Source organism: Salarias fasciatus, chromosome 15 (assembly GCF_902148845.1).
Source record: "Salarias fasciatus chromosome 15, fSalaFa1.1, whole genome shotgun sequence".
Classification (NCBI taxonomy): domain Eukaryota; kingdom Metazoa; phylum Chordata; class Actinopteri; order Blenniiformes; family Blenniidae; genus Salarias; species Salarias fasciatus.
In genome coordinates this window covers 28,884,994-28,904,910 of record NC_043759.1, presented here as the reverse complement: position 1 = coordinate 28,904,910, position 19,917 = coordinate 28,884,994, and the positions used below count along the sequence as shown (strand labels likewise).

Below are 19,917 nucleotides of genomic sequence, written 5' to 3'. Positions count from 1 at the left end.
CTTCCTTAAATCCAGCCACTTCGTGTTGTGCAAGAGTATCACCACACACAGACATAAGTGCTCCGTAAATTTTTTTCTTTCCATTTGCACTCATAACATCAACACCATTATACAGTTCAGTCAGGTCATGATTAATCCTCTCAAGTATCTTATCAATACCACAGTGAGAAATATCTTTTGATTTTACCATTGCAAGCAGACGAATGGCAGAAAGTCTTGATCTATGTTTGGGATTGATGTTACCTAAGGTGTAATAAATCAATAGCAGTCTGTTTTTGGCTGCCCAAGACCCAAGAGGATTGCACAATTCAATTTCATCTGTATATAGAACTAATTGCAATGCCGTGGGAAATTTCAAAAACAGTGGGTGTGACTTAAATATTTCTCCATCAATGAAATCGCCAAAAAATCCAGCCTCGCATGGTTGTGACCCTTGTTCAATTATTTGAAGAATTTGTGGATGCAGCAGGAGTTGCTCCAAACTTTTTAGCAATGGAATATAATAAAAGATTTTGTGTTTAATAGTAAGTGCTCTTTGGTCACCACTTTTAACATAGCATGCCACATTTTTGAGGGTGACTATCTCTGCTTCCACTGGTTTAAGGAGTTCTTTGATTGTCTTATTCTGCAAGTATGTTGTGGAAATTTGGTTGAAAGGGTCATCAAACTGGTCAAATATGCTCATTACTTCACTCTTCAGTTGATTCAGGTCCCCAGAATGTCTCTCGAACACACTACTCATTTGATGTTTCAGGTGCTCCAACAGTGAAGCCTGGTATTGCTGGACTCCATTCACCATCTGGTTAACAGCTCTCTGGAGGGACAAGAAAGGAAAAACAATTATGATCCGATTAATTTTTTTCAGTCTATTTGCTTCAAAATCACAGATTGGCAAAACTTTTGCTGTTAGAAATTGCTCTACTCAAAGTTCAGCAATGAGCTTTCAGAATCCAAAATCCATCAACTGATGTTGAATATCACATGCTCTCTGTGGTCAACATTCCAAAACTAAAGAAGCATCTAGAGATAAGGAGGTCGCTAATATATACAGAAATAAACAGAAACTTAATAAGATAAATGAATGAGCTAATAAGTGAAGAACACATGCCTACAAGGGATAAAAGAGCGATTTTCCCCTCCCGGTTGTTATATTTCAGTCTCTCTGTGTAAGTGTTGTATTAAATTCAACCCTCCACAAGCCAAAAGATTTATCTGCAAACGGACAAATAACTTTATTCATCTGTGTTTTCGTTACCATGAACAGTAATGTTTTTACTCAGTGAACATTTCAGAGATGTAGGCCGACTGTCTAACAATTGTAATATTCACTCATTCATTGACTGAAATATGTTATGGAGCTCTCTGCTTTCTGGAATTTTCTATAAAATTTATGCATTTTTAACTTTGGAAATTTTTCATCATAACAATGTTAGAAGAGTAGCATTTTCAATTACTGATGATATAAATAACTTCCTCAGAATTTTTTTCTGCAATCTGAGCTTGGCCTCCACTAACCAGCAAATACTACTGTTGTGTTTTTCCATCTACAGATGAATGAGCCAATTTACTGAGTATGTGATGTAAACATAATTGTTATCATCACAAACTGGGATCCAATTCAAGAAAACAGCTGAATAAAAAAGACATAATAAATAATAAAGAATAAGTTAAATTTTTTGTATTTTTTAGCCATGCTTTCTGAAAGAAACATCAGTTGGTCACCAAAGACATTGGTCAGTTGGGCATGAGTGAGAACCACATTGCAGCTGAACATGGACCAGGACCAGAGGTTCCTAACATGGACCAAGTACCTTGTGATTATAATGTATTAAATTTTCAAAGTAACCCTTCCAATCCAAAAAATTACAACCCAGACATTGGAGAAAAAAAAAAAAAATTACTTGTGTTAGGCGCTGGGTTTCTCTGGCTTGAAGGAGAAATCCGGTTGCTTGTTTACACAGGTTGATGTGGTCTTGACCTTCTTGAAATCCACTCTGAAACAGATGAACATAAAGGATAATCACAATTGACAATGATGCTATAGCCTTAAGTCTTCATGCCCAGTGACATACAAAATATTTTTATTTAAGTTGGACAAGAAATTTACCGTTTGGTTGATGATGTGTGGACCTCTTTCAATCTCAGAAGAATGTTCTTGTGCTGAACTGGCCATTTCGGGGATGCTCACCCCTGTTTGGTTAATTGTTGCTGCCATTTCGGATGTTTCTGGTGAGTAATGCAGAGTCGATGCCTCTTCCTCCTCCTCCTCTCCTTCAGCTTGCAGAAGGTGGTGTGCATGGTTTCGCTTTATGTGATAATAATAGGAGTTATACACCCGGTACTCACTGGGACAGCCATCAATGCCACATACTACACGAAAGTCAGGACTGCGACTGTGCATAGTATTAATGTGGCCCAGTAGTTTTTTCAGAGTTAGTGCCACAAAAATGTAGCATATGACACAACGCCAAATCATCTCACTGCAGTAAGGTGGTCCAGAAGTGTAGATGGAAGTTGAAAAGATTCTGTTGAGGCAGAAAGAGTAAAAACAAGTAAAAATCTCAGCCATCACACTATTTCATAGCTTACTTCATTGAAACGGTTTCATGAAAAGACTACATAAAATGCACAAATTTCAACTGAATGTTATTCTTGTTACACCTAGCTGCTGATAATATTATAAATGTACAAAACACAGTAAATGCAATACTTACCAAGAATCAACTTATGCTGTCTCGGTCGGGTGGTAAAGCAGGTCTCCAAGCTGAATCCAGCACCAAATGGCCAAAGTTTGAGAGATTCTTTTTCTTTTCCCTCTCTTTTTTTTTTTTTTTTTTTTTTTTTTTGCGCCTTTCTCAGTGCATCCGCACTTTAGTGATGACGTAATTTTGTAGGCACCCTAGACTGCAGAAATAAATTTGTGGGCCAACGGATATTTATAACTGTTGAACATTTGTTTTTCATACATTCCTCACTATATGACAAAAATTTCAATATCTACGAGTCTGAATTTAATTTTCAAGATTAAATTGTGACGATCTACGAACTACAACTCCCGTCGACGGATTATGACATCATTGAGCTGAGACGCTCACCGTGTGGCTTGTCAGACCATGTGCGGACCTGGTGCGGACAGGCTGGCTAGCGCTTTGCGACATATTTTGAAGACTTGCACAATTGTAAGTACATTTATGAAATAGTCATGTGCTTGCATCAATATACCAGAGTTTTTAATACACGTTATCCTTATTAAAATTGTTTTATCATGTTTCTTGTGCAACCAGACCGACGAGGAGAGCTCAAAGCTACCTTGCTAATTAGCTTACCAGCATGGACCAACTTGATGACATTGCGAAATCGACTTTGAAAGGTAAGTTTGCTCAAATGAACTCCAGCTATTATAAAACTTGCTTTTAATTGGTTTTTTTCAGAATGTGTGGTGTTATATAAAATGTCATGTGTATATTTTTATAGTTTATGCATATTTGAGTATGGAACTAAAATCAAAAATTCAACTAAAATATTGTGAAATTTCAGTGCATTTCATTTTTCAGTGCATAATGACAAATGCAGTACTTTTTCGTGATGATATAAACAGCAATTTCGTTGCTCAAGTTATTCGGAGTTAATTAATGACAGTGAGCATGCTTGGGCTTCAAAAAAAAAAGCCTCACCACCCCCAAAATTTACAGGACCCATTGCATCGACAAGCTGTTCAAGTTCACCCAAATTTTATATTGATATTTTTTTCACAGTGCAAGTATTTCTTACATGTGTTACATATACTGCACACATAGTAATGTTTACATTTGAACATTGGTAATATAGAAACCATCATGACCAACATGTACGCTTTAAAAAAAGAAGGGTAGGTTTTGTTGAAATGAAGGATTAAATAATATGATATGCTGGTTCTGGGGTAACGTGATAGCACAAGCCTTGGGTCAGTGAAGTCAAGTTGTTTTCACGCGTGTGCACACACACGCCAATATTTTTTCAGTTTATATACACTTAATATGAAAGTGCAAATATTGCTTACAGTTCAAAAAAAATATTTAAATGTGAACACTATAAAGAAAACACTGCCATCCTATGCAGATAAGGCACATATATTTTTACAGACGTTTAACTATTTTAAAAGCTAGAAATGCAGTGTCTTTGTATCTTTAAAGTGAGGTTTTTTTGCACTTCACATTACATTCTCTTACTTTCTTGTACAGCTGTATCAAGTAGCTTCTTTAATTCGGGCCAGTTATGACTGCAGTACAGTAATGATTCAACTTTTTATGCATTCCAAAATGTTCACAGCTGCAAACATAAGTGAGGAAGTCTTGGGCACCCTGTCTCGTGAGGACCTCCGGGATCTCTTCCCAGGCCCAGAAAATTTCTTTCGGAGAAAAGCGGTCTGGCATGCCTGTCATGCCTGTCGTGATGATTTCGATGAGGTCTGTTTGGAAATGAGACTACATAACAAATTGAACTTCTCATTGTACACAATTTTAAATTTAATTTCGTCATTTTATGCAATTATTATGCTTTGGGTTTTTTCTTTTTTCTTTTTTTTACAGGAAGTTGGCAGAGACAGTGGTACCTCTGTTACCGAATCACCTTTGCCACAAGCATCCATGCCACAAGCATCCACTCCAGTGAAAGAGTGCCCTGCAAAGTGTATGACTCCAGAAAAGACGGTCAAGTTGTCCTTTCCAGAGTATGTGTTGCACACAGACTCTGAACTTGAACAAGTCCGAAAACAATACTTTGAGTTAGCGAAAAAAGGCGAGGAGGGCAACTTTGAAATGTCCAAGGACCTGAGATGTCGACTCATCCGAAACACTATGACAAGCATGATTGCAATCCTGAGGGCAAAAGGTGATGGGGATTCAGACAGATACCCTTCGAAACCAGAAGTAACAGCGATGGCCAAGAGAATAGTCCAGTACTACCCCATGCTCCAGGACAAAGGCAGCAAGAAGACATCGTGGGTAAGTGTTGAAATGTATCCACACAATGGCCATGGTATTTACTGCTTGAAATTGTTGTAGCGGTTCAAAGGAATTAAATTAAACGTTCTGCCACAGATCACAGTGTACGCACAACTGTACAAAAGACTCCAAAATGTGAGATCCCCTCAAAAGGCGAGTCCAGGTGGAAGTCAGCCAAAGAAGCGTCGTGTTGGCCAACGAAGTGACACCGATGATTCAACTGACTCAACCATTATTTTGGATCGCTCCTCAGATGAAGGTGTCCTCCAGGATTTAGGACACAAAGAAAGAGGTGAAACCAAGATCACTAGATCTTTAGCAACGAAACTCACTTAAGTAGGTCTTAATGAGGGGTGGGCCTTCCTGGTCCTGGAAGGCTGCAGTCCTGCATGTTTTCAGTAATCATTGTCTTTAAAAAATGTTTGATGTCACAGTGATGTTCATAGGTTTTCATTGTCGTGAGTACCCAGGACCAACAGATGGTGATTTGAGTGGGTCTCTGGGAAAATCAGTGGGTCTGCAGTTTTTAAAAAGTTTTTTTTTTTTCTTATATTCTATTGTTGTTTGAATTGTAGTGTTAAACTCCTTTGATGGTGGTGTAGTAAGACGTGGTTATAATTGTGTATACATATTAAATTAATCACACGTTATTAATAAAACAGATGCATAGCTAAATAGTGACTGTATCGTCACAGTTCATAATTACAGAGATTTTAAACTGTGTATAAATTTTTCATGGCAAAAATGAGGTGCATCTCAGACTCGCTGGCAGTGAGTTTAATAAATCCTTTCAGATTTGAACATGTTAGGGACGCAGGAAGCATACCTATGAACATCACTGTCATTACACTTAAAAACTTAAAGGATAAGTTCGGTTTAAACAGTTTTCACGTTGTTTATAGAAAGATGTATAACATTAAAGCCGCAAGCGGCATTGGTCGGGACCGAGCCTCCACGCTGGCCAGCGACTGAGACGTCCACCGACTAACATAAAGCTTGTAGAATCTGTCTTCCATTAACACAGAGTTGTTAGCATCTCCCATCCACTAACATGGAGTAGTTAGCATCTCCCATCCACTAACATGGAGTAGTTAGCGTCTCCCATCCACTAACATGGAGTAGTTAGCATCTCCCATCCACTAACATGGAGTAGTTAGCATCTCCCATCCACTAACATGGAGTAGTTAGCATCTCCCATCCACTAACATGGAGTAGTTAGCATGTCCCATCCACTAACATGGAGTAGTTAGCATCTCCCATCCACTAACATGTAGCTGTTAGCATCTACCACCCACTATCATGGAGCTGTTAGCATCTCCCATCCACTAACATTGAGTTATTCGCATCTCCCATCCACTAACATGGAGTAGTTAGCATCTGTCATCCACTAAGATGGAGTTGTTAGCATGTCCCATCCACTAATATGGAGTAGTTAGCATCTCCCATCCACTAACATGGAGTAGTTAGCATCTCCCATCCACTAACATGGAGTAGCTAGCATCTCCCATCCACTAACATGGAGTAGTTAGCATCTCCCATTCACTAACATGGAGTTCTTAGCATGTTCCATCCATTAACATGGAGTAGTTAGCATCTCCCATCCACTAACATGGAGTAGTTAGCATCTCCCATCCACTAACATGTAGCTGTTAGCATCTACCACCCACTATCATGGAGCTGTTAGCATCTCCCATCCACTAACATTGAGTTATTCGCATCTCCCATCCACTAACATGGAGTAGTTAGCATCTGTCATCCACTAAGATGGAGTTGTTAGCATGTCCCATCCACTAACATGGAGCTGTTAGCATCTCCCATCCACTAACATGGAGCTGTTAGCATCTCCCATCCACTAACATGGAGTAGTTAGCATCTCCCATCCACTAACATGGAGTAGTTAGCATGTCCCATCCACTAACATGGAGTAGCTAGCATCTCCCATCCACTAACATGGAGTAGTTAGCATCTCCCATCCACTAACATGGAGTAGCTAGCATCTCCCATCCACTAACATGGAGTAGTTAGCATCTCCCATTCACTAACATGGAGTTCTTAGCATGTTCCATCCATTAACATGGAGCTGGTGGCATCAGTCATCCACTAACATGGAGTTGTTAGCATGTTCCATCCACTTACATGGACTTGTTAGCTTCTCCCATCTGCTTTTGAGAGTCACTGAATGAAGGCAATCAGTGGCAGAGTTTGATTGACAGCTGCTGTCAGCTGTGTAACTGCAATGCATGCCCATATATGGTAATGTGAGTTAGAGTGGAGAGAGGAGAAAATAAAAGTCTTTTTTGGGGAAACAACTGCTCCTTGTTCCTTTGCTGTTTGGCATAACTGAACAAAAAATATCACGTTTGATAGGAAAATTTGTTGTCTTTCAGTTGGTGAGGCTTTCAGAGCAGTCAGACTTTTAGTTTGGACCGTAGAGGCCTCAGTTTGTGAGAAGCGCAAGATTTTTCCCCATCTGGCTCCATTATAACTGAGAGCAAAAAAAATGCAAAGCGCACCCCAATTCTTACCTGTGTCAACATGCATATATCATCATATTTCCCCACTTATGTTACATCATCTTGTTCAGGAGAACCTGCTGGAACTTTACGTGTGCTCGGTTTGTTGATAGGAGTCACGGTTTAGCCGTAGTCGCCACTTGTTCGAGGTGCTGAAAAAAGGCGACTTTTTTCCTTTTTTCCCCATTATAACGGATGAGGGCCGGAGAGAGGCAGGATTTCAGACTTCCAACTTTGAACGCTAATAAAATGCACACCGTTAGACTTTTGACAAAGTTGTTCACAACTTTTGTAGAGAAATTTCTCCTCTTTCACGCCGCGTGACTCTTATGTCTGTACGACAAACGGTCTCGGAGGAGATAATTTTTTCGTGAGGAGTGATTTTGATCAAAATTTTACTTTGAAAGGGAAATAGTGGACTTCCTGTTGGATTTAGGTCAGGGGTGTCAGCGCGTGAAATGTAGATCATGATGAGATGAACGCGTGAGTGTTGGTTTGATCTCTCTACGACATTCCTGCAGGTCGCAGCAACTGTTTTAGACGTTTTTGGGGATATAGGTGGCGCTAGAGAGCTGATAGTTTTTATTTTTGTATTTAATAAAATTTTTCGCCGTTCACGATGTGCGTGCCAAATTTGGTGAGTTTTCGTGCATGTTTAGGGGGTCAAATTTGCGTTTCTTTGGGCGTTAGTATAATAATTAAAGCCGCAAGCGGCATTGGTCGGGACCGAGCCTCCGCGGCAGCCCACGACTGAGACGTCCATACACTAACATGGGAGTTGTTAGCATCTGCCATCCACTAAAATGGAGTTGTTAGCATGCCCAGTCCACTAACATGGAGCTGTTATCATCTGTCATCCACTAACATGGAGTTTTTCGCATGTCCCATTCACTAACATGTAGCTGTTAGCATCTGTAATCCACTAACATGGAGTTGTTAGCATCTCCCATCCACTAACATGGAGTTGTTAGCATCTCCCATCCACTAACATGGAATTGTTAGCATCTTCCATCCACTAACATGGAGTAGTTAGCATCTCCCATCCAGTAACATGGAGTAGTTAGCATCTCCCATCCACTAACATGGAGTAGCTAGCATCTGTCATCCACTAACAAGCAGGAGTTAGCATGTTCCATCCACTAACATGGAGTAGTTAGCATGTCCCATCCACTAACATGGAGTAGTTAGCATCTCCCATCCACTAACATGGAGTAGTTAGCATCTCCCATCCACTAACATGGAGTAGTTAGCATCTCCCATCCACTAACATGGAGTAGCTAGCATCTCCCATCCACTAACATGGAGTAGTTAGCATCTCCCATCCACTAACATGGAGTAGCTAGCATCTCCCATCCACTAACATGGAGTAGTTAGCATCTCCCATCCACTAACATGGAGTAGTTAGCATCTCCCATCCACTAACATGGAGTAGTTAGCATCTCCCATCCACTAACATGGAGTTCTTAGCATCTCCCATCCACTAACATGGAATTGTTAGCATCTCCCATCCACTAACATGGAGTAGTTAGCATGTCCCATCCACTAACATGGAGCTGTTAGCATCTCCCATCCACTAACATTGAGTAGTTAGCGTCTGCCATCCACTTACATGGAGTTGTTAGCATCTCCCATCCACTAACATGGAGTAGTTAGCATCTCCCATCCACGAACATGGAGCTGTTAGCATCTCCCATCCACTAACATGGAGTAGTTAGCGTCTCCCATCCACTAACATTGAGTTGTGAGCATGTTCCATCCATTAACATGGAGCTGGTGGCATCAGTCATCCACTAACATGGAGTTGTTAGCTTCTCCCAGCTGCTTTTGACAGTCACTGAATGAAGTCATTGAGTGTCAGAGTTTGATTGACAGCTGCTGTCAGCTGTGTAACTGCAATGTATGCCCATATATGGTCATTTCAGTTAGAGTGGAGAGAGGAGAAAATAAAAGCCTTTTTTGGGGAAACAACTGCTCCTTGTTCCTTTGCTGTTTGGCAAAACTGAACAAAAAATATCACGTTTCATAGGAAAATTTGTTTTCTTTCAGTTGGTGAGGCTTTCAGAGCAGTCAGACGTTTCGTTTGGACCGCAGAGGCCTCAGTTTGTGAGAAGCGCGAGATTTTTCCCCATCTGGCTCCATTATAACTGAGAACAAAAAAAATGCAGAGCGCACACCTTTTCTTACCTGTGAAAACATACATATAACATGATATTTTCCCCACTTATGTTACATCATCTTGTTCGGGAGAACCTGCTGGAACTTTCCATGTGCTCGGTTTGTTGATAGGAGTCACGGTTTAGCCGCAGTCGCCACTTGTTCGAGGTGCTGAAAAAAGGCGACTTTTTTCCTTTTTTCCCCATTATAACGGATGAGGGCCGGAGCAAGGCAGGATTTCAGACTTCCAACTTTGTACGCTAATAAAATCCACACCGTCAGACTTTTGACAAAGTTGTTCACAACTTTTGTAGAGAAATTTGTCCTCTTTCACGTCGTGTGACTCTTATGTCTGTGCGACAAACGGTCTCGGAGGAGATAATTTTTTTCGTGAGGAGTGATTTTGATCAAAATTTTACTTTGAAAGGGAAATAGCGGACTTCCTGTTGGATTTAGGTCAGGGGTGTGAGCGCGTGAAATGTAGATCTTGATGAGACGAACGCGTGAGTGTTGGTTTGATCTCTCTACGACATTCCTGCGGGCCGTAGCGTCTGTTTTAGACGTTTTTCGGGATATAGGTGGCGCTAGAGAGCCGATGGTTTTCGTTTTTGTATTTTATAAAATTTTTCGCCGGTCACGATGTGTGTGCCAAATTTGGTGAGTTTTCGTGCATGTTTAGGGGGTCAAATTTGCGTTTACTTGGTAGGTCAGTATAATAATGAAGAACGAGAACGACAAACACCGGAAGAACAATAGAGACCTTGCCCTACGGGCATGGTGGCCTGCGGCCACCATGCCCTCCGGGCTCGGTCCCTAATTAAAGCCGCAAGCGGCATTGGTCGGGACCGAGCTTCCCCGCCGGCCAGCGACTGAGACGTCCACCCACTAACATGAAGCTGTTAGAATCTGTCTTTCATTAAAACAGAGTTGTTAGCATGTCCCATCCACTAACATGCAGTTGTTAGCTTCTGTCATCCACTAACATGTAGCTCTTAGCATCTGTCATCCACTAACATGGAGTTGCTAACATGTCCCATTCACTAAGATGTAGCTGTTAGCATCTCCCATCCAGTAACATGGAGTAGATAGCATCTCCCAACCACTAAGATTGAGTACTTAACATCTCCCATCCACTAACATGGAGTAGTTAGCATCTTCCATCCACTAACATGAAGTAGTTAGCATGTCCCATCCACTAACATGGAGTAGTTAGCATGTCCCATCCACTAACATGGAGCAGTTAGCATCTCCCATCGACTAACATGGAGTAGTTAGCATCTCCCATCCACTAACATGGAGTAGTTAGCATCTCCCATCCACTAACATGGAGGAGTTAGCATCTCCCATCCACTAACATGGAGTAGTTAGCAGCTCCCATCCACTAACAAGGAGCTGTTAGCATCTACCACCCACTAACATGGAGCTGTTAGCATCTCCCATCCACTAACATGTAGCTGTTAGCATCTCCCATCCACTAACATGGAGTAGTTAGCATCTCCCATCCACCAATATGGAGTAGTTAGCATCTCCCATCCACGAACATTGAGTAGTTAGCATCTCCCATCCACTAACATGGAGGAGTTAGCATCTCCCATCCACTAACATGGAGTAGTTAGCATCTCCCATCCACTAACATGAAGTAGTTAGCATCTCCCATCCACTAACATGGAGCTGTTGGCATCTGTCATCCACGAAGATGGAGTTGTTAGCATGTCCCATCCACTAACATGGAGCTGTTAGCATCTCCCATCCACTAACATGGAGTAGTTAGCTTCTCCCATCCAATAACATGGAGTAGTTAGCATGTCCCATCCACTAACATGGAGTAGTTAGCATCTCCCATCCACTAACATGGAGTAGTTAGCATCTCCCATCCACTAACATGGAGTAGCTAGCATCTGCCATCCACGAACATAGAGAAGTTAGCATCTCACATCCAATAACATGGAGTAGTTAGCATCTCACATCCACTAACATGGAGTAGTTAGCATCTCCCATCCACTAACATGGAGTAGTTAGCATCTCACATCCACTAACATGGAGTTGTTAGCATGTTCCTTCCATTAACATGGAGCTGGTGGCATCAGTCATCCACTAACATGGAGTTGTTAGCATGTTCCATCCACTAACATGGAGTTGTTAGCTTCTCCCATCTGCTTTTGAGAGTCACTGAATGAAGGCAATCAGTGGCAGAGTTTGATTGACAGCTGCTGTCAGCTGTGTAACTGCAATGCATGCCCATATATGGTAATGTGAGTTAGAGTGGAGAGAGGAGAAAATAAAAGTCTTTTTCGGGGAAACAACTGCTCCTTGTTCCTTTGCTGTTTGGCATAACTGAACCAAAAATATCACGTTTGATAGGAAAATTTGTTGTCTTTCAGTTGGTGAGGCTTTCAGAGCAGTCAGACTTTTAGTTTGGACCCCAGAGGCCTCAGTTTGTGAGAAGCGCGAGATTTTTCCCCATCCGGCTCCATTATAACTGAGAGCAAAAAAAATGCAGAGCGCACCCCAATTCTTACCTGTGTCAACATGCATATATCATCATATTTCCCCACTTATGTTACATCATCTTGTTCAGGAGAACCTGCTGGAACTTTACGTGTGCTCGGTTTGTTGATAGCAGTCACGGTTTAGCCGCAGTCGCCACTTGTTTGAGGTGCTGAAAAAAGGCGACTTTTTTCCTTTTTTCCCCATTATAACGGATGAGGGCCGGAGCAAGGCAGGATTTCAGACTTCCAACTTTGAACGCTAATAAAATCCACACCGTTAGACTTTTGACAAAGTTGTTCACAACTTTTGTAGAGAAATTTGTCCTCTTTCACGTCGCGTGACTCTTATGTGTGTGCGACAAACGGTCTCGGAGGAGATAATTTTTTCGTGAGGAGTGATTTTGATCAAAATTTTACTTTGAAAGGGAAATAGCAGACTTCCTGTTGGATTTAGGTCAGGGGTGTCAGCGCGTGAAATGTAGATCATGATGAGCCGAACGCGTGAGTGTTGGTTTGATCTCTCTACGACATTCCTGCGGGCCGTAGCGACTGTTTTAGACGTTTTTGGGGATATAGGTGGCGCTAGAGAGCTGATAGTTTTTATTTTTGTATTTAATAAAATTTTTCGCCGTTCACGATGTGCGTGCCAAATTTGGTGAGTTTTCGTGCATGTTTAGGGGGTCAAATTTGAGGTCAAAGGCGCGGGGAGTATAATAATAATTAAAGCCGCAAGCGGCATTGGTCGGGACCGAGCCTCCACGCCAGCCCACGACTGAGACGTCCATACACTAACATGGGAGTTGTTATTAGCATCTGTCATCCACTAACATGGAGTTGTTAGCATGCCCAGTCCACTAACATGGAGCTGTTAGCATCTGTCATCCACTAACATGGAGTTTTTAGCATGTCCCATTCACTAACATGTAGCTGTTAGCATCTGTAATCCACTAACATGAAGTTGTTAGCATCTCCCATCCACTAACATGGAGTAGTTAGCATCTCCCATCCACTAACATGGAGTTGTTAGCATCTTCCATCCGCTAACATGGAGTAGTTAGCATCTCCCATCCACTAACATGGAGTAGTTAGCATCTCCCATCCACTAACATGGAGTTGTTAGCATCTCCCATCCACTAACATGGAGTAGTTAGCATCTCCCATCCACTAACATGGAGTTGTTAGCATCTCCCATCCACTAACATGGAGCTGTTAGCATGTGTCATCCACTAACATGGAGTAGTTAGCATCTCCCATCCACTAACATGGAGTAGTTAGCATCTCCCATCCACTAACATGGAGTAGCTAGCATCTCCCATCCACTAACATGGAGTAGTTAGCATGTCCCATCCACTAACATAGAGTAGCTAGCATCTGTCATCCACTAACATGGAGGAGTTAGCATCTCCCATCCACTAACATGGAGTAGTTAGCATCTCCCATCCCCTAACATGGAGAAGCTAGCATCTGTCATCCACTAACATGGAGGAGTTAGCATCTCCCATCCACTAACATGGAGTTCTAAGCATGTTCCATCCATTAACATGGAGCTGGTGGCTTCAGTCATCCGCTAACATGGAGTTGTTAGCATGTTCCATCCACCAACATGGAGTCGTTAGCATCTCCCATCCATTAACAAGGAGTAGTTAGCTTTTGCCATCTGCTTTCCTGAGTCACTGAACGAAGTCATTGAGTGTCAGAGTTTGATTGACAGCTGCTGTCAGCTGTGTAACTGCTCTGCATGCCCATATATGGTCATTTCAGTTAGAGTGGAGAGAGGAGAAAATTACAGTTTCCTTCTGCGAAACAACTGCTCCTTGTACCTTTCCTGTTTGGCAAAACTGAACAAAAAATATCACGTTTGATAGGAAAATTAGTTGTCTTTCAGTTGGTGAGGCTTTCAGAGCATTCAGACTTTTAGTTTGGACCGCAGAGGCCTCAGTTTGTGAGAAGCGCGAGATTTTTCCCCATCCGGCTCCATTATAACTGAGAGCAAAAAAAATGCAGAGCGCACCCCAAATCTTACCTGTGTCAACATGCATATATCATCATATTTCCCCACTTATGTTACATCATCTTGTTCAGGAGAACCTGCTGGAACTTTCCGTGTGCTCGGTTTGTTGATAGGAGTCACGGTTTAGCCGCAGTCGCCACTTGTTCGAGGTGCTGAAAAAAGGCGACTTTTTTCCTTTTTTCCCCATTATAACGGATGAGGGCCGGAGCAAGGCAGGATTTCAGACTTCCAACTTTGAACGCTAATAAAATCCACACCGTTAGACTTTTGACAAAGTTGTTCACAACTTTTGTAGAGAAATTTGTCCTCTTTCACGTCGCGTGACTCTTATGTGTGTACGACAAACGGTCTCGGAGGAGATAATTTTTTCGTGAGGAGTGATTTTGATCAAAATTTTACTTTGAAAGGGAAAAAGCGGACTTCCTGTTGGATTTAGGTCAGGGGTGTCAGCGCGTGAAATGTAGATCTCGATGAGACGAACGCGTGAGTGTTGGTTTGATCTCGCTACGACATTCCTGCGGGCCGTAGCGACTGTTTTAGACGTTTTTTGGGATCTTGGTGGCGCTAGAGAGCAGATGTTGTTTTTTTTTTCCATTTTATAAAATTTTTTGCCGGTCATGATGTGCGTGCCAAATTTGGTGAGTTTTCGTGCATGTTTAGGGGGTCAAATTTGCGTTTACTTGGTAGGTCAGTATAATAATGAAGAAGAACGAGAACGAGAACGAGAAACACACGAATAACAATAGAGACCTTGCCCTACGGGCAAGGTGGCCTGCGGCCACCTTGCCCTCCGGGGCTCGGTCCCTAATTAAAGCCGCAAGCGGCATTGGTCGGGACCGAGCCTCCCCGCCGGCCAGCGACTGAGACGTCCACCCACTAACATGAAGCTTTTAGAATCTGTCTTCCATTAACACAGAGTTGTTAGCATCTCCCATCCACTAACATGGAGTAGTTAGCATCTCCCATCCACTAACATGGAGTAGTTAGCATCTCCCATCCACTAACATGGAGTAGTTAGCATCTCCCATCCACTAACATGGAGTAGTTGGCATGTCCCATCCACTAACATGGAGTAGTTAGCATCTCCCATCCACTAACATGGAGTAGTTGGCATGTCCCATCCACTAACATGGAGTAGTTAGCATCTCCCATCCACTAACATGGAGTAGTTAGCATCTTGCATCCACTAACATGGAGTAGTTAGCATCTCCCATCCACTAACATGGAGTAGTTAGCATCTCCCATCCACTAACATGGAGTAGTTAGCATGTCCCATCCACTAACATGTAGCTGTTAGCATCTACCACCCACTAACACGGAGCTGTTAGCATCTCCCATCCACTAACATTGAGTTGTTAGCATCTCCCATCCACTAACATGGAGTAGTTAGCATCTCCCATCCACTAACATGGAGTAGTTAGCATCTCCCATCCACTAACATCAAGCTGTTAGCATCTCCCATCAATTAACATGGAGTAGTTAGCATCCCCCATCCACTAACATGGAGTAGTTAGCATCCCCCATCCACTAACATGGAGTAGTTAGCATCCCCCATCCACTAACATGGAGTAGTTAGCATCTCGAATCCACTAACATGGAGTAGTTAGCATCTCCCATCCACTAACATGAAGTAGTTAGCATCTCCCATCCACTAACATGGAGTTCTTAGCATGTTCCATCCATTAACATGGAGCTGGTGGCATCAGTCATCCACTAACATGGAGTAGTTAGCATCTCCCATCCACTAACATGGAGTAGTTAGCATCCCCCATCCACTAACATGGAGTAGTTAGCATCTCCCATCCACTAACATGGAGTAGTTAGCATCTCCCATCCACTAACATGAAGTAGTTAGCATCTCCGATCCACTAACATGGAGTTCTTAGCATGTTCCATCCATTAACATGGAGTAGTTAGCATCCCCCATCCACTAACATGGAGTAGCTAGCATCTCCCATCCACTAACATGGAGTTGTTAGCATCTCCCATCCACTAACATAGAGTAGCTAGCATCTGTCATCCACTAACATGGAGGAGTTAGCATCTCCCATCCACTAACATGGAGTAGTTAGCATCTCCCATCCACTAACATGGAGTAGCTAGCATCTCCCATCCACTAACATGGAGTAGTTAGCATCTCCCATCCACTAACATAGAGTAGCTAGCATCTGTCATCCACTAACATGGAGGAGTTAGCATCTCCCATCCACTAACATGGAGTTCTAAGCATGTTCCATCCATTAACATGGAGCTGGTGGCTTCAGTCATCCGCTAACATGGAGTTGTTAGCATGTTCCATCCACCAACATGGAGTCGTTAGCATCTCCCATCCATTAACAAGGAGTAGTTAGCTTTTGCCATCTGCTTTCCTGAGTCACTGAATGAAGTCATTGAGTGTCAGAGTTTGATTGACAGCTGCTGTCAGCTGTGTAACTGCTCTGCATGCCCATATATGGTCATTTCAGTTAGAGTGGAGAGAGGAGAAAATTACAGTTTCCTTCTGCGAAACAACTGCTCCTTGTACCTTTCCTGTTTGGCAAAACTGAACAAAAAATATCACGTTTGATAGGAAAATTAGTTGTCTTTCAGTTGGTGAGGCTTTCAGAGCATTCAGACTTTTAGTTTGGACCGCAGAGGCCTCAGTTTGTGAGAAGCGCGACATTTTTCCCCATCCGGCTCCATTAGAACTGAGAGCAAAAAAAATGCAGAGCGCACCCCAATTCTTACCTGTGTCAACATGCATATATCATCATATTTCCCCACTTATGTTACATCATCTTGTTCAGGAGAACCTGCTGGAACTTTACGTGTGCTCGGTTTGTTGATAGGAGTCACGGTTTAGCCGCAGTCGCCACTTGTTCGAGGTGCTGAAAAAAGGCGACTTTTTTCCTTTTTTCCCCATTATAACGGATGAGGGCCGGAGCAAGGCAGGATTTCAGACTTCCAACTTTGAACGCTAATAAAATCCACACCGTCAGACTTTTGACAAAGTTGTTCACAACTTTTGTAGAGAAATTTGTCCTGTTTCACGTCTTGTGACTCTTATGTCTGCACGACAAACGGTCTCGGAGGAGATAATTTTTTCGTGAGGAGTGATTTTGATCAAAATTTTACTTTGAAAGGGAAATGGCGGACTTCCTGTTGGATTTAGGTGAGGGGTCTGAGCGCGTGAATTTTAGATCTCGATGAGACGAACGCGTGAGTGTTGGTTTGATCTCTCTACGACATTCCTGCGGGCAGTAGCGACTGTTTTAGACGTTTTTCGGGATATAGGTGGCGCTAGAGAGCTGATGGTTTTCGTTTTTGTATTTTATCAAATTTTTCGCCGGTCATGATGTGCGTGCCAAATTTGGTGAGTTTTCGTGCATGTTCAGGGGGTCAAATTGGCGTTTATTTGGGCGTTAGTATAATAATTAAAGCCGCAAGCGGCATTGGTCGGGACCGAGCCTCCGCGCCAGCCCACGACTGAGACGTCCATACATTAACATGGGAGTTGTTATTAGCATCTGTCATCCACTAACATGGAGTTGTTAGCATGCCCAGTCCACTAACATGGAGCTGTTAGCATCTGTCATCCACTAACATGGAGTTTTTAGCATGTCCCATTCACTAACATGTAGCTGTTAGCATCTGTAATCCACTAACATGGAGTTGTTAGCATCTCCCATCCACTAACATGGAGTAGTTAGCATCTCCCATCCACTAACATGGAGTTGTTAGCATCTTCCATCCGCTAACATGGAGTAGTTAGCATCTCCCATCCACTAACATTGAGTAGTTAGCATCTCCCATCCACTAACATGGAGTTGTTAGCATCTCCCATCCACGGACATTGAGTAGTTAGCGTCTGCCATCCACTTACATGGAGTTGTTAGCATCTCCCATCCACTAACATGGAGTAGTTAGCATCTCCCATCCACTAACATGGAGCTGTTAGCATCTCCCATCCACTAACATGGAGTAGTTAGCATCTCCCATCCACTAACATGGAGTAGTTAGCATCTCCCATCCACTAACATGGAGTAGTTAGCGTCTCCCATCCACTAACATGGAGTAGTTAGCATCTCCCATCCACTAACATGGAGTAGTTAGCATCTCCCATTCACTAACATGGAGTAGCTAGCATCTCCCATCCACTAACATGGAGTTGTTAGCATCTCCCATCCACTAACATAGAGTAGCTAGCATCTGTCATCCACTAACATGGAGGAGTTAGCATCTCCCATCCACTAACATGGAGTAGTTAGCATCTTCCATCCACTAACATGGAGTAGCTAGCATCTCCCATCCACTAACATGGAGTAGTTAGCATGTTCCATCCACTAACATAGAGTAGCTAGCATCTGTCATCCACTAACATGGAGGAGTTAGCATCTCCCATCCACTAACATGGAGTTCTAAGCATGTTCCATCCATTAACATGGAGCTGGTGGCTTCAGTCATCCGCTAACATGGAGTTGTTAGCATGTTCCATCCACCAACATGGAGTCGTTAGCATCTCCCATCCATTAACAAGGAGTAGTTAGCTTTTGCCATCTGCTTTCCTGAGTCACTGAATGAAGTCATTGAGTGTCAGAGTTTGATTGACAGCTGCTGTCAGCTGTGTAACTGCTCTGCATGCCCATATATGGTCATTTCAGTTAGAGTGGAGAGAGGAGAAAATTACAGTTTCCTTCTGCGAAACAACTGCTCCTTGTACCTTTCCTGTTTGGCAAAACTGAACAAAAAATATCACGTTTGATAGGAAAATTAGTTGTCTTTCAGTTGGTGAGGCTTTCAGAGCATTCAGACTTTTAGTTTGGACCGCAGAGGCCTCAGTTTGTGAGAAGCGCGAGATTTTTCCCCATCCGGCTCCATTATAACTGAGAGCAAAAAAAATGCAGAGCGCACCCCAATTCTTACCTGTGTCAACATGCATATATCATCATATTTCCTCACTTATGTTACATCATCTTGTTCAGGAGAACCTGCTGGAACTTTACGTGTGCTCGGTTTGTTGATAGGAGTCACGGTTTAGCCGCAGTCGCCACTTGTTCGAGGTGCTGAAAAAAGGCAACTTTTTTCCTTTTTTCCCCATTATAACGGATGAGGGCCGGAGCAAGGCAGGATTTCAGACTTCCAACTTTGAACGCTAATAAAATCCACACCGTCAGACTTTTGACAAAGTTGTTCACAACTTTTGTAGAGAAATTTGTCCTCTTTCACGTCGTGTGACTCTTATGTCTGCACGACAAACGGTCTCGGAGGAGATAATTTTTTCGTGAGGAGTGATTTTGATCAAAATTTTACTTTGAAAGGGAAATGGCGGACTTCCTGTTGGATTTAGGTGAGGGGTCTGAGTGCGTGAATTTTAGATCTCGATGAGACGAACGCGTGAGTGTTGGTTTGATCTCTCTACGACATTCCTGCGGGCCGTAGCGACTGTTTTAGACGTTTTTCGGGATATAGGTGGCGCTAGAGAGCTGATGGTTTTCGTTTTTGTATTTTATCAAATTTTTCGCCGGTCATGATGTGCGTGCCAAATTTGGTGAGTTTTCGTGCATGTTCAGGGGGTCAAATTGGCGTTTATTTGGGCGTTAGTATAATAATAATAGAGGAGAACGACAAACGAACGAATAACAATAGAGACCTTGCCCTACGGGCAAGGTGGCCTGCGGCCACCTTGCCCTCCGGGGCTCGGTCCCTAATAATAATAGAGGAGAACGACAAACGAACGAATAACAATAGAGACCTTGCCCTACGGGCAAGGTGGCCTGCGGCCACCTTGC

General features: G+C 42.6%; 1 protein-coding gene and 1 long non-coding RNA gene across 2 annotated transcripts in view; one reads left to right on the top strand and one right to left on the bottom strand.

Moving 5' to 3' along the window:
- Positions 1–620: 620 nt before the first annotated feature.
- Positions 621–2,871, bottom strand: LOC115401903 (uncharacterized). Its single transcript, XR_003933032.1, has 3 exons — positions 2,108–2,871; positions 1,902–1,994; positions 621–814 (listed from the first exon to the last, which is right to left on the bottom strand). It is a non-coding gene; the product is annotated as an uncharacterized LOC115401903 (long non-coding RNA).
- Positions 2,871–19,917, top strand: part of LOC115401902 (uncharacterized) — a 34,838-nt gene continuing 17,791 nt past the window's right edge. The window contains exons 1-5 of the mRNA XM_030110282.1: positions 2,871–3,179; positions 3,285–3,370; positions 4,309–4,445; positions 4,569–4,982; positions 5,079–5,274. Of these exons, the coding sequence (XP_029966142.1) occupies positions 3,331–3,370; positions 4,309–4,445; positions 4,569–4,982; positions 5,079–5,274 (787 nt within the window). The 5' untranslated portion in view covers positions 2,871–3,179; positions 3,285–3,330. The remainder of the gene's footprint in view (positions 3,180–3,284; positions 3,371–4,308; positions 4,446–4,568; positions 4,983–5,078; positions 5,275–19,917) is intronic.